Here is a 14268-nt window from a genome sequence, read left to right as displayed (position 1 = left end):
AGGGGGACGGCCCTGGTTGGCATCTGCAAACTGTTTCTTTTTTTCTTTCTTTCATTAAGGCTGTGTGCTGACTCCCACGTAGCAGAACTTATTAAACCGCACGTACTGCTTGGCGGCGCCGGGCCTGTCTCAGCTGCCTGCAGGGGGCGCCACAGCCTCGCCCATGAGCCCGCGGTCCTCGGGCGCTCAGGCCCGGGGCAGACCCGGGGTTACTGGGGGTTACTGGCGGTTACTGGGTTTTCCGGAGGTGTCCCAACGCATTGCTGGGGCGCCTTGGAAATTTAACAACCGCGGCAGGAAGGGGGAATGCTTCTCTTAGAAGGCCTCAGAGACCACCCCAACTTTTCGAAGCGCGCTTTCGCGCAGGGTTCTGTGAGCAACCCTATAAATCTAGGACTCCGTTGCGCAACCCGAGAGTCCAGGCTTGCCAACCCACTAGGGCTCCCCCTACCCCCGCCCGGCCTGGCCGCCACGCCAGGCGGTGACCTCGGGCGTCTCCGCGAAGCCCTGGTTCGCACCCAGGACACGTGCTCTGCGCGCCCCACACAGAGAACAGAGCTCGTGACAGCTCAGCCCGCTCAGAGTAGAGCCAGCACCTGCACGCGCTGCCGTCCTTCCCAAGCCCGGCGGCGGGACCCCAAGGCTCCTGGGCGGGCCGGGACCAGGGCACGCTTCCTCCCTAGACGCGAGAGCCGAGCCGAGAGAATGAATCAGCATTGAGACAGTTTATTGGTTTGCTGTTCGCATATCACCCATTTTATGTAAATAGATTATACAGAGACTTGGTGTTTCCTTCTTCCAAGCAGGAGGTAATCAGTCTTTCTCTTTCATGCACACAAACACAAACACAAACACACTCACATTCCACGCGGCGAGCAACTTTACACCTCACTGAGACATTCACGTCTTAAAATAGGGGGAGGAGGACAATACAATTGCTTTTAAAATGCCCTTAATACAATATATAACGTACAAAAATATCTCTATATTTGAAGTTACAAAAAAACTCTTGACAGCAACAAACTTAAATATTGATAGTTACCTCTATATGTACAACACGCATTGCACTTTTCCTCTCTAGGTTTTGGAAAGTTCAAGTAATAGTGAGGCTTGCGCCCTGGTGGGGTGACACGCCGTGAGAAATCAGTTTGTGGGCGAGCACGGCTGTGGCTCAGACCCCTGCCCCAGGGGTCTCAGCATTCATTTCTCAGTTTCTCCTCTACTTAAGCCTGGCAAACACTCACTCGGATTCTGCTGCATCCCGCCCCCACGGGGCACCCGCACCTGAGCAAGGCTAAGGAAGCGATGCCCCCAGAAGAAGGGGCCCTTGCAAAGCCAGAGATCGCCGCCGGAGGGTGCCTCCCGGATTCGGGGTCTCTGCAGGTCTGTCACAGCCCAGTCCCCACACCGCTCGGGAAGTCCTTCGTCCCGGGAGGCACCAGCGGGATGCTTGCGCGACTGTTCGTTGTGCCACGGGCACCTGAATCCTAAAGAAAGTGGGGAGCACTTCCACTCGGGGGAACTGGAGCCCCGGGTGCTTGTGGCTTAGAAGACATCAGAGTCCGACCCGGGCCGGCCTCGGGCAGGGAGCGCCGGCGCCGACGGCCGTAGCCCTGGGGGCTGATCTTGCTCCTGGGGGCGACGTTGTCCTTGTCCTTATCTGTGAACTGGTAGATCTGGTGTGCCAGCTTCTGCACCGTGCATGTCCCGAAGCGGCAGCCAAAGCTCCGGAGGCCCTGGAAGTTGTTCATGCTCTGGCGGTAGCGCTTGACTCGGATGCGGGCGGCATCCGGACTGCTTCGGGGAAGGGGGGGAGAAAGCCAACTTGAGACCCCATCAAGCAGAGCTTTGGCCCCAACACCAGGAACGGGAGCCATTCTAGGGCCAGAGGGAGCTGGAAACTGCTCGCGCCATCTGAGCTGCCGTCCAGCCCCAACGATCCCCCCGGGCCAGGGGAGTAGAGACAGAGAGCTCCTCCCGCACACCTTCCTTCCCTCCCGTCCCTGGACAGCACAGGGCGTAGTTACCTGTCTTCGGGGCTTCGAGAGGCACCCTTCATGTCCTGGGGCCGAATAAGAGTCTGGGCAGGCCCGGCCTTCACGTCAGCGAGCCCGGTGGGGTAGCTGCTGGACATCCGCAGTTCCCTCTTCCCACGACTCAGAGCCCACTTATTCCACCTGGAAAACACAAGCAGACCCGAGTCGCGTGCGTTCAGGCGATGTCCTGGCCTGTCCCTGCTCCCATTCACTTCTAGACCTTCGGGACCAATGGTCAGTTCCCCTTGCCTGCCAGGTACCAGGACGGGGGACGGGGCTGCCCCGGACTCACTTCTTTCGAAACTGCGACGCGACATCCAACCGAGCGGTGTCAGCGCCTAGGAAGGCGAGCGAACCCAGGTACATCAGGGTGACAGAAACCAGCTTCATCCCCGCCGCGAGGCGCAGACCCTGGAAAAGAAGAAAGAGTCGAGCGTGAGCACCCGGGCCAGCTGCACCACTCGGGCGGGGCACGGAGGGCGGGCAGGGGCCCCGGCGAGGCGGGTTTAGCCCGCGCTTTCCCTGGCACTTATCTCCTTCGGCGCAGAGAGGCGCCAGAGGCGTTTGCACGCGCCTGCCGGGTGACAGGCCCCGCACGGGAGGCCGCTGCACCCCGCCAGGCTCCCAGAGGGTCTCTGCTCAACTTCTTGGAACTTGGCTGACAGAGCAGAGGTGACTGGGTCTCTGGATCTCCAGCTGTGTGCACGAGCTGGGCCCAGGATATGGGGTGTATCCCTCAGAGAACCCCCCAAAGTGGGTTGTTCCCCTCACCCAGATCTCCCAGTTTAGGGCCTTGGCAAGCACTGCCCCCACTCCACCTCTTAACCCGCAGCGTCTGCGGCACCTACCTGCTAAGACAGTGATCTGCCAAGTACTTGGAGGAGAAAGTCTCAGACGTCCCACTGGCAATGGCAAAACCCCGAAGTCCAAGCCCAGCTGCAGTGAGAAGCCCGAAGTGGCAAGGCTCGAGCTCTTCTATCTAGTGTCACCAAGAAACCACTGAGTGGCCAGCTCTGGTTCCTGTGCTTTATAAGCGCACGGGTGGGGGAGCGGCGGGGCGGGGCCTGTGCTGCCCAGTTGCCTTCCCTTTCTTTCCTAAGCCACGCGCGCTCCTGCTCTCGGACGCGCGCATTGCTTCCTTCGGGGCTGGGGTTGGGATGGGGGGAGGGGGACTTGGGGGGAGAGGAGGTCCCTTGTGCCCAGAGGGCTTAGGTATGGGCTCCGGGCGGTTAGTGCAGGAACTGCTACAGCCCTAACTCTTTGGGCACAGGGTTCAGACAGTACCCCGGGGCCAAGGGGCGCCACTACAACCTCTTGAGGTCCTTATCCAGGACCTATGTAGCCCGGAGTGCAAAGCATCCTGGCGAAAAACAGCAAGAGCCCGCGGGAGGGACCGCGCGGATAGCCCGAGCCCCGGAGTTGGGGAGCCGTGGACTCAAGTGGACCGCGCCCCCTGCCGGCTTGGCGCCTGACCCGGCCGCGACCCCAGACTCCCGCGGAGGGGCCGGGGCAGGGACGGAGCAGAGCCGAGAGGAGCAGGACTCACTAGTCCCCCAGAGGACCGAGACCCCGGGGTTTCGGGATGGGCTAGTAAGATTTCACAGTAGGGACAAAGTTCAGAAAAGCTAAATTGAGAATTGGGATTTGGAGGGGGGAATTATCTGAAATTTCAGAATTTACATTTCTATTTGGAAATATAGGAATAACCAAAATTAGGAGGAAATATACTGTTTCATTTTGCCTCCTTGTGATCCTATTATGCCTTATAAGGTCATAACCTGAGAGTGCGCCTGGCTGCCTTCAATTCATCCATCGTAAACGTGAGGACTGACTGCCAGGGAGCACACTAACGCTTCACGTATGCTAATTATTTTACAGTTTACCAAGCACGGCCACATCCCAGTCTACTTTGAGCTTCACACCCAGCCTTGAGTCAGGCAAGGAAGGTAACATTACTTTTCCCATTTCAGCAGGTAGAAAATTCAAGCTCAGAGAGCGGAGGTATCTGCAGAGAGGGGAAGTCACTCTGCAGGTGGGAAGCAGCAGAGTCCCTACTCGGCCCGACACGCAAGCACGGCCGACTGGGGCGCGGTGCGGATTCCTCTAGGCTGGGGTCACCGTCTTCTCAAGGGGGAAAGGAGAGTCCTAGCCCCCGCCCAAAGAATTTGTGCCTGTTCATGATGAATCACGCTAAACACGTTTGTCACCCGTTTGTGCTCTTCCATCACAGCTTCTGCTCTTTCTTACTTCTCTCCTGGGGGCCAAATTGGGAAGGAAAGGCTAAGCCACGGGGCTTCCTGCTTCTTGCTTGTGGGTTTCTGGGGTCCTACTAACCACTCCTCTACTGGAATGTCCTGAAGCCCAGCGACTCGACGGAGAGGCCAAGGGTGCAAGACCACTAGCCAAAGAGGCTTCTAGTCTTTACCTCCCGGCAATTCGCAGTGTGAAGGTGGGCGAGTCACGTCCCATCTCTCGTGTCTCCATCTTAGAGCCGGTCCTCAGCAGACCTTTAAGCTTCTTTCCTACTCTGCCATATGGCTCTGAGCTCCGGTGCAAAGGCGGCTGGGCGGTGGGGTCTCGCGGACCTTGCCCAGAGTGGTCTGTCTGGGCCGCGCACCGCTGGCTCAGCCGCCTTTTCACTCTCGGGACTCAACAGTGGACGTTGCACCTGGGGAAGAAATGGCCGCGCCGAGGTTGTTTATTTTAAGGACTCTTCCTGGAAGAAGCCACCTGAGCGGACCTGAATTCCATCTGAGGACGGAGGACAGATTCCGGGCCCTGACCCTGGCCCTAGTAAGGGGTTAGGACGCGGGGGGTTCTAGGAGTGCAGCACGGAGCACTGGTCGGGATCCGACCGCCTGGCTGGGGGCAGGGCGGTCACTGCAGCGGCCTGGCCGGGCGGCTAGTCCGTCTGCACCGCAGACAGCAGCTATTACTGCACGCCTGCTGGATGACCAGGAGCCTCCCCAGCCTAACTATTGTTCTTCTTCCTTGTCTCCCATTTCCTTTTCCTTTCACTTTATCCTCTGCGAGTCAAGCTCTTCCCACCGATCCAGGACTGGCTATCAGTTTCTCTGAGGATGCGACCTACTTGTCGCCAGTTTCCACTTGGGTCCGCGCCAGGACAGGTTTTACTTTCATTTCTCCCGCGCGCGCCTCTGACTGCTGGGGAGGTCAAGGACAGCTAGGCGTCGGCCCACAGCCAGGGAAGGTCCCGTGGTCTGGACTCGTTCCTTCCAGCCTCCACCAGTTCTGGAGGGGTGGGGGAGGGTGGGCGGGGCGGGAGTGTTCGTTCTCCAGAGAACTCTGCGACTGTACCTAGCTGCCCTTTAGAAAAGCCGGTGATTCCGTAGGGGAAACTGAGCTGTCGCTCTGCCAGGAGGATCGCGAAGCGAGTGCTCTTGGTTCAAACACCTCTTTGAGCTGCAGGCAGCTTCAAAAAGGAAAGCAAGCCCAGGAGTGGAGGGAGACTCAGAGGCTAGGCTCTGCCACCCTCGGGTGCCTAGGCCAGCAACATTGTGGCTGTGCCAAGAATTCCCACCTGAGAGTCTTTGCACGCACCTTATCAGCCTGGTGCATTTTGTCGCTCTGGCACTTAGAGATCTGTCACTTGAGAACCAAGTCAATTCTTTCTTTAAGTAAAATCTTGGATTGGCAGCTCAAAGGATTTTGCTAGAAAGCCCCCATCTTGGAGTGTGCGTGTGTGTGTGCGCTCCCCGCTTGCAGGGGCCAGAGTGCTCCCCAAAGCGTCGTGGGTTTAAGTCGAAAAAAGATAAGGAATTTGTTAAATCTGGGCATCTATGTTTTTTCTCATGAAATCTCAAATTTGCTTAATTAATCATCGTTAATGACAAAAAAAATCACTAGAATGCATTTCTGATTCAATGGTTCTATGGAGAAGGAAATGCTGCAGTGGGAGTTCTGATCCTGGGGATTTGTTAACATAAGTTGCATCCATTCAAGTGGCAGTGATTGTAGATTCACATTGAGCAAGGACAGTACAAGGAAGGAAGGAAGTGGAGGAAGAAACATCTTTAAAGTTTCTGGCAAGAAAAGAGAAAGAAAAAGAAAAAAAAACCCTTAATGAAGATCTACTTTTTTTTATGCTCCAGAATTTTAAAAGGTCAGATTATAAATAAACCTCCAAAGCACTGTAATAAATGTGTACATCCTGACAGTAGAGTGACATACATACACATATGCTAAAGGGTTTTTGCATAATGGTGTTTCAACTTCTTCACATTCCAATTGAATGATTTTTAGGCCCTACATCCAAGCCTGATTCTTAGAAATGTTTGGAATTTTAAAAAAATGTGTGGTAGTGGTTTATCAGCCAGCATTGTGGACACAGTTCCTAAAGCCAGAGTGGCCATACTCAGGTCTTTCAGGGAAGCAATGAAAAATAATAAATATCAATGATATTAATAAGAATAACTAAAATGTGAGTAGCTAAGTGCATTGCATAATTATCTCAGATGCCTCCTTTATCAAACAGGAAATTTTATGATGCATTTATTATTAATATAGTTCATAATGTCTATTAAGCTGAGGACTTGTTTACAAAGTTCACTTGAAAACAAAGTTCAAGATGCATCCTGAAGTCATAACACAAAGTGATTTAGAGAAAGGACACAATCGGCCTTGTGGATTCGATCACTTACAGGGAGAAGTAAAGCAGGATACAAAGCCCAGGGCACTTTTTTGGGATCTCTGACTTCTCTAATGACCTAATAAAAATATAGATCCTTTCCAGAAAAATGAACATGTACATAAACCAATTAAAGTATAAAATAGGCATACAGTTCTGGGAGGTTGACCAAGTTTAAAACCCTGACACAGAATAAAAAGCACTGTTTCCATATTTTAAATTTCTGTCTGGTTTGCAGTGGTAAGGGCAAGGAGGACAGTTAACCTCCCTCTTTAGGGCATAATATTTTCCAGAGCATCAGCATAAAGAAAAGTAATGGTTTTGCTGCCCCATTTTTGTGCTCCTGTACAAAATAGGCAGAGAGTAACAGTCAGTTCTTGTACCTGATAAAGCCAGAAGGCAAACCTCCCTGAAGCTTAAATAAGGTAAATTGCTGCAGAACAAATGAAAGAGAAGAGATGATACGGTACAGTGGCTCATGCCTGTAATCCCACCACTTTGGGAGTCCAAGGCAAGTGGATCTCTTGAACTCAGGGGTTCAAGACCAGCCTGGCAACATGGCAAAAACCCATCCCTACAAAGAAAAAAAAAAAAAAACGAGAGAGAGAGAGAAAAGAGAAAGTAGTAAACCTAAAGAAGCTTGTTACAATAACACCTGTAACAAGACAAAATGAAATTACTTCAAGACAAATTTGCTACAGAGGTCACAATAAATGGCATCAATGAATGGATGATAAAAGAGATGATGATTAGGCTATTTGAATCATCCATAGCCAAAGAGAATGGTGTTAATGAGAGCAACCATCATGTAGGGATCTTGTGGTATCAGATTAGAAGCACCTGGAAAGAAGCAATTATTTTATATATGTATATACATTTATATTTTTTCTTTTTTCTTTTTATAGAGATGTGGTTTTATCATGTTGCCCAGGCTGGTCTTGAACTCCTGAGCTCAAGAGATCCACTCGCCTCGGCCTCCCAAAGTGCTAGGATTACAGGTATGAGCCACTGTGCTCAGCCAAGAAGCAATTCTGATGTATAAGCCTGAATGAATTGATAGTGTATTCATTCTTTCAACAGATATTTACTGAGTATGTATTATATACCTAGCACTGTGCTAAGTTCTCAACATACAGTAGTCACCAATGCAGTCATCAACAAACTTACCCTCAATGAGCTTACAGCCTAGTGACGTAGCCAGATATAAACAAATCCTTATCGGAATTACATATTTACATGATTATAAACTGGGTTAAGTATTCTGAAGGACAAATCAAGACTAGGGGGATCTAACATTCCAAATGGAGGAAACAGCATGTGCAAACACTCATAGATGGGAAAGAACTTGGTACATTAGAAAAAATGAAAGGAGTCCTGTTTGATTAGAATGCATTGAATGATGGAAAAAAGAGGCCTGAAATGAGATTAAAGAGGTCATCAGGGTCAGAGTAAATAGGACTCTTTCAGACATGAAGATTTTGCACTTTATTTAAGGTGACATGGAAAACTATTGACAGGTTTGAAGACAGGAGAGACATGATCTGATACACATTTATTTAAATGATCGTTTTGGTTGTGGAATGTGGTAGATAGATGAGAAAGGAGCAAGAAAGGAAGCAGCACAGTGGTGTACTCTGGAGAGACTGGAGAGGGTCTAGTCCCCCCATAACGTTGTTTATTATACTCCCTCCCCCACATACACATGCTCATTCCACCCTGAAGTTTACCAGCTTCCCTGACATGCATTCTGTTCAGTAGCACACGGCCTGCTCTCAGAAGAGCCCACACTTGGTGGAATGCTCTGCTGAAGCTGTTTTGAAATTCTCCAACACTTCTGAACAGGCAGTCCTACATTTCATTTTGCACTGGACTCCACATATTATGTAGCCACTCCTGCTCATCAAGCATTCGATCTAAGTAAAAGCAGCCTATAAACTCTTACAGTACCTACCTATACTGTAGCTGCTAATGTCAGGGATACTTCAAATGAATGTTAAGATTCAACCATTCATCTCATCACACATGTGACCTCAACTGCAGGACACTTTCTTTTTTTTTTTTTTGAGATGGAGTCTCACTCTGTCGCCCAGGCTGGAGTGCAGTAGCCTGATCTTGGCTCACTGCAAGCTCCACCTCCTGGGTTCACGCCATTCCCCAGCCTTAGCCTCCTGAGTAGCTGGGATCACAGGCCCCCACCACCACACCCGGCTAATTTTTTGTATTTTTAGTAGAGACAGGGTTTCACCGTGTTAGCCAAGATGGTCTCCATCTGCTGACCTCATGATCCGCCCGATTTGGCCTCCCAAAGTGCTGGGATTACAGGCATGAGCCACCTTGCCCAGCCAGGACACTTTCTGTGTCATCTATGAAGCTTCTTCTTTGCACCCCAAACACACTCAAGGTAGAAATGGTGTGTTTGCTATACAAATTTAATTTTGAGACAGGTTCAATAACTTGCTTACTGTCCTTAACTTTTACCTATATAGAAAGTTTGGAACCATCAGTTAAGCTAGGAAAACAGTTAAGAACCTATTGCAATAATGAAGGTAGAAGGTGATAATGGCACAGACTAGTGGGGTGGCAGTGAGAGTGGAGAGAAGTGGACATATTTGGGAAGTAGGAACAATAGGACTGAGTGATGAATGTGGGGCTGAGAGACAGCTGTCAAAGGTAATATTCATTAAATTTCTTGCTTAGGAACTAAATGGTTGAAAATATAGCAATGGATCAGGGAATTTTCCAACACAGCTGCATAGTCTCCTTTGTTATGCTTTGGTAGAGATGATCTGAATAGGCCCCAGCCCTGCTTGCTGACATTTGCTCAAGTCTAACTCTCATACTGCCTCCTTGAACTACTGTGGCTAACCACAGCAAGCACTTGAAATGACTGTACAGATCAAACCACTTACTCCGCAATAGCCCACTAGGAGCAATGGGCTGATAAAACTCGCTCACTGATAATCAGCTCTATTTTGTCTTTTTGTTTTGTTTTGTTGTTTTTTTGAGCTGGAGTTTTACTCTTGTGGCCCAGGCTGGAGTGCAATGGTGCAATCTCGGCTCACTGCAACCTCCGCCTCCCGGGTTCAAGCAATTCTCTTGCCTCAGCCTCCTGAGTAGCTGGGATTACAGGCACCTGCCACCACGCCCAGCTAAATTTTGTGTTTTTAGTAGAGTCAGGGTTTCACCATGTTGGTCAGGCTGGTCTCGAACTGCTGACCTTAGGTGATCCACCTGCCTCGGCCTCCCAAACTGCTGGGATTACAGGTGTGAGCCGCCGCGCTCCGCCTATTTCGTCTTCTAAAGCAAAAAAGAAAGGCATCTGCCAGGTACACATCGTGAGAGTGTTACATATCCTTCCTCCCTTCCTGCTCCCACCAGCCTTCAGGAAAACAAATCTGGGCTTGTTTTACTCTCTCTCTCTTTGGTGAAAGGTGATGGTGGTTATCGTAGGGGATGGTCTGGCTTTCCGCCAACCTCAGTAATCAGGCTGCCTTGTCAGGGCTTATCAGTTTCAGCAGCCTGGCAGCTGTTGGCTGAGAAGCAAAACACAGCTTTAGTATATACAAAATATGTTCACATGTATATACAAACATACAGTGCCTTTCTACATATACCTAGGATATGTTAAAATCTCTGTGTGACAAAATGGGTGTTTACAAATGGACTGGAAGTCTATTTATGACAGTAACAGACGAAATATGCCTAAAAGCAGATAGCATTTGATTCTAGGCTTAAAAACAACTAAACTTTAATTTTAAAAAATTAAAACAATTTAAATGAGTACTTGCAAATGAAATAAAAGCCAAGACATTTAAAAGGTAAAATGAGACCCCTTACCACTACAAAATTAACTCAAAATGGGTCAAAGTACTAAATAGAAGAACTAAAACTATGAAGGAAACAAGAGTAAATCTTCATCTCACCTTTAATATGGCAATAAATTTTTAGATATAACACTAAAAGCATAGAAACAAACTAAAAAATTTGACTTCATCAAAATTAAAAACTTTTGCGGCAAAGGACATTATCAAGAAAATGAAGTCTAGGTGTGGAAGCTCATGCCTCTAATCCTAGTACCTTGGGAGGGCTAGATGGGAGGATTGCCTGAGGACAGGAGTTCAAGACCAGCCTGGGCAACATCACATCATCTCTACATAAAATAAAATGAAAAATAAAATAAAATAGGAAATATCTGGGGGGAATAAGGCATAAAAATTTTAAAAAGAAAATTAAAAGACAACGTACACTATGGGAAAATATCTGCAAATCATATATCTGACAAGGACTAGTATCCAGAATATATAAAGAATTCTTACAACTTAATCTCAAAAAGACAAAGAATCAATTTTAAAATGGGCAAAGGACTTGAATAGACATTTTTCCAAAGAAGATTTAGCAATGGCCAATAAACACATGAAAAGATCCTCAACATCATTAGTCTTTAGGGAAAGGCAAAACAGGACCACAATGAGATATCACTTCACACTAAGATAGCTATAACAAAACATAAACAATAGGAAAACAAGAGTTGACAAAGATGCAGAGAAATTAGAACCCTAGCACATTGCTGGTGAAAATGTAAAATGATGCAGCCACTGTGGGAAACAGTAGTAACAGAATTGCTACTTAATCCAGTAATTCCAATCCCAAGAATATATCCCTTAAAATTGAAAACAGGTACTCAAATACATGTACATGCATGTTTGCAGCAGCACTATTTACAATGCCAAAAGGTGGAAACAACCCATATGTCTGTATGGGTTGTTACAGATAAACAAAATATGGTATATACATATGATATGGTTTGGCTGTGTCCTCACCCAAATTTCATCTTGAATTGTACTCTGTAATTCCCACCTGTCATGGGAGGGATCCGGTAGAAGGTAATTGAATCATGGGGGGCAGGTCTTTCTCGCGCTGTTCTCGTGATAGTGAATAAGTTTCACGAGATTTTTTGGTTTATAAAGGAGAGTTCTCCTGCACAAGCTTTTTGTCTGCCGCCTTGCTCCTCCTTGCCTTCTGCCATGTGCAACTGTGAGTCAATTAAACCTCTTTTCTTTATAAACTATCCTGTCTTTATTAGCAGCGTGAGAACAGTCTAATGCAACATACAATGGAATATTATTGAGTCATAAAAAATAATGAAGTGTTGATACTTCAACGTGATACTACAACCTTGTACTGCATCTGCCCGTATAAAAGCTGAGAGCAATATACTAAATGAGAAAACCCAGACACAAAAAGTCACATATTGTATGATATAAACATGAAATATTCATAATAGGTAAATCCATAGAGACAGAAAGCAAATTGGTGATTGCCAGGGGCTGTGGGATGGGGGAATGAGAATGAGTGCTTAATGGTTGTGAGGTTTTCTTTTGGGTGATGAAAATGTTTTGTAACTAGATAGACATGGTAGTCGTACAGCATTGGGAATGTACTTAATGCCACTGAATTCTACATTTTAAAACGGCTAATTTTACCGTATGTGAATTTTACCCAATTTTTAGATAAGAGGTCAGGAAGGAATATGATAGCTGCCTTAAAAATCTATCATACGAAGACAGATTTTATTCTTTTTTCTGGATAGTTCCAGAGAGCAGAATCAGGGGAAATTACAGTAAGACAACTCTAAGATAATAAGGAAGAACTTTCTAACAACAGGGCTGTTAAACGGTGGAATGGGCTGCCTCCCAAGGAAGTAATATTATTCTTTGCTGAAAGTGATCAAGTTGGGTGATGAGCTCTCAGTGAAGTTACAGAGAGGATTGCTACATGGGGTATGACTGAGGTTTTTTTTTTTTTTTTTTTTGGTTTAATTATTCTCAGGATCAAACTATCTTCCCGCCACGTTTGCAAATTCAGCTGATTCAGTTTTACCATTAGCAACTGACATAGAGGTCCTGGAGTTCAAGTATTCCTTCAGTTTCAGTTCTAGTGCAGCCCAACCCTCCCAATTTGTAGATGAAACAAGTGTGGCAGAGGAAGGGGAAATGGTAAATTACAGCAGAGTAAATCTTCAGGAGCTGAGATGTCAACTCTCTCAGTTCAGAGTCGGAACCATTGCGGCTTCCTGCTGGTCGTTGGGGAAAATCGCACTTTTACTCATTAAAAATATTTGGTAGAGGCCTTGTCTTATATGTAAATATGAAGGATCAAACCCTCAATTAATAATGAACAGTGATAAGCAACCACAAAGACAACTTCTAAACCAGAGATTTCCAAAACTTTGGTTTACCACTTGTACAAATTCTACTACCAAAACTTCGTGAGAGATTAACAAATGACAAAGTAAGTTCATCTGAATGTCGCACCACCCAAATTCGAAATGGTCAATATGAGGTTCAACAAAAAAGCATGCGACTTGGATAATCCCGAGACGGAAGGACGGGATCATTTATTCATTTTTGTGCGTGTTTGAGCAGGGAAGTTGGAAGTAACCACCTGTATGGGCTGCGAGAGCCCTGGGACCGCTGCGAGGGAAGCAACCCGAGGCGGGCGGGGCTCCCCAGGGAGAGGCCAACCCAGTTCGGGAGGATCCCGGGGATGCCGCGTTCCTCGGTGGAATCTGGCTCCCCGGGGCGCTCCGGGGGAAGCCCAGGCCGACCGCCCCCGGCCCACCCGGCATTGAAACCCGAGGCGCCTTGGAGAATTGCGCAAAAGCCTCTCCCTCCCCCGTCTGCTCGGAGGCATGTTTCTAAAATTCCCATCTACACAACATAAACAGGAAACATGCAGCAAAAGCCCTGTCGGTGCAAATTCCTTGCTTCCAACCGAGGGCGGGAGAATTTCATCTTTGGTGGTGGTGGGGAGCAGAGGAAGCAGCCAGTTTCCCAAGTGACCCCTCAACTCTCCACGTCCCTTCTTCCAAATCCAAACAGAATAGAGAAGGCGGAAGGAAGGACCCCTGCTTTAGGAAAACAGCGAGGGGAGGGGCCGTGAAGCAACATCCAGGCCTCAAACCACCTCCAGGGGCCGCATTGGCAGCGCGTGGCGGGAACGCGCCTGGCCGCCCACTCCCCAAGTGCAGCAGTCCGCGAGGCCAGCCGAGGGTGGGGGTGGGCTCGCCGCCCGGGCTTGGGGTAGCCGAGCCAGCGCGGGTGGGGGCGGGGTAGGAGCGGGCACTAGGCGCCGCGCAAGCGCAGAGCGCGCCTCGGTTGTCAAACATGGCTGAAGCGCTGCCGCTACTGCCGCTGCAGGGAAAATGCTGAGCCCTCCCGGGCCGGGTGGGCGAGGGCGGCGACGGGGACCCGCTTCCCGAGCGCGGCGGCGGCGGCCATGGCCCGGCTGGCTGACTACTTCATCGTGGTAGGCTATGACCACGAGAAGCCAGGTAAGGGTGTGGGGCGGCGCCGCCCCCGGGCCTCCCCGCCCCCCGGCCGCTGTCCAGTGGGCTCCGCGGGGCCGGGCGTCGGGGAGGGCCAGGCCGAGTCTCTGAGGAGCGGGCGGTCGGCGTCCGGCCTTCTCGGGTGGGCCGAGTCTGGCGGTGGGCGTGGGGGGCCGGCATGACGGTAGGGGGAGGGAAGACGCCGCGTCTGCCCAGCCCCTGGGCGCACCCGCTGGGCTGGCCGGAGGCGAGTTGGG

At 49.3% G+C, this 14268-nt stretch overlaps 2 protein-coding genes across 4 annotated transcripts in view; one reads left to right on the top strand and one right to left on the bottom strand.

Annotated features, from left to right (window-relative positions):
* Positions 1-706: 706 nt before the first annotated feature.
* Positions 707-3133, bottom strand: ADM (adrenomedullin). Of its 3 annotated transcripts, none has more exons than XM_017847957.1 (4): positions 2885-3133; positions 2329-2447; positions 2028-2177; positions 707-1797 (listed from the first exon to the last, which is right to left on the bottom strand). In XM_017847957.1, the coding sequence occupies exons 2-4, from the start codon at positions 2424-2426 to the stop codon at positions 1488-1490; spliced, it is 558 nt and encodes a 185-aa protein (XP_017703446.1). In that variant the 5' UTR covers positions 2427-2447; positions 2885-3133; the 3' UTR covers positions 707-1487. The 3 variants fall into 3 exon arrangements, with proteins under 3 accessions (XP_017703446.1, XP_017703447.1, XP_017703445.1); XM_017847958.1 differs by having other exon boundaries at positions 711-1794; XM_017847956.1 differs by having other exon boundaries at positions 711-1797; positions 2028-2447; positions 2885-3039.
* Positions 3134-13824: 10691 nt separating this feature from the next.
* The window catches only part of LOC108512630 (myotubularin-related protein 13-like), a 329858-nt gene continuing 329414 nt past the window's right edge, over positions 13825-14268 (top strand). The window contains exon 1 of the mRNA XM_017847959.1: positions 13825-14017. Coding sequence (XP_017703448.1) covers positions 13963-14017 — 55 coding nt within the window. The 5' untranslated portion in view covers positions 13825-13962. The remainder of the gene's footprint in view (positions 14018-14268) is intronic.

This window comes from Rhinopithecus bieti, unplaced genomic scaffold (genome assembly GCF_001698545.2).
Source record: "Rhinopithecus bieti isolate Rb0 unplaced genomic scaffold, ASM169854v2 scaffold_30862, whole genome shotgun sequence".
Classification (NCBI taxonomy): Eukaryota; Metazoa; Chordata; class Mammalia; order Primates; family Cercopithecidae; genus Rhinopithecus; species Rhinopithecus bieti.
Note: the sequence above shows the minus strand (reverse complement) of the source record. Positions and strands in the feature narration are given on the sequence as shown.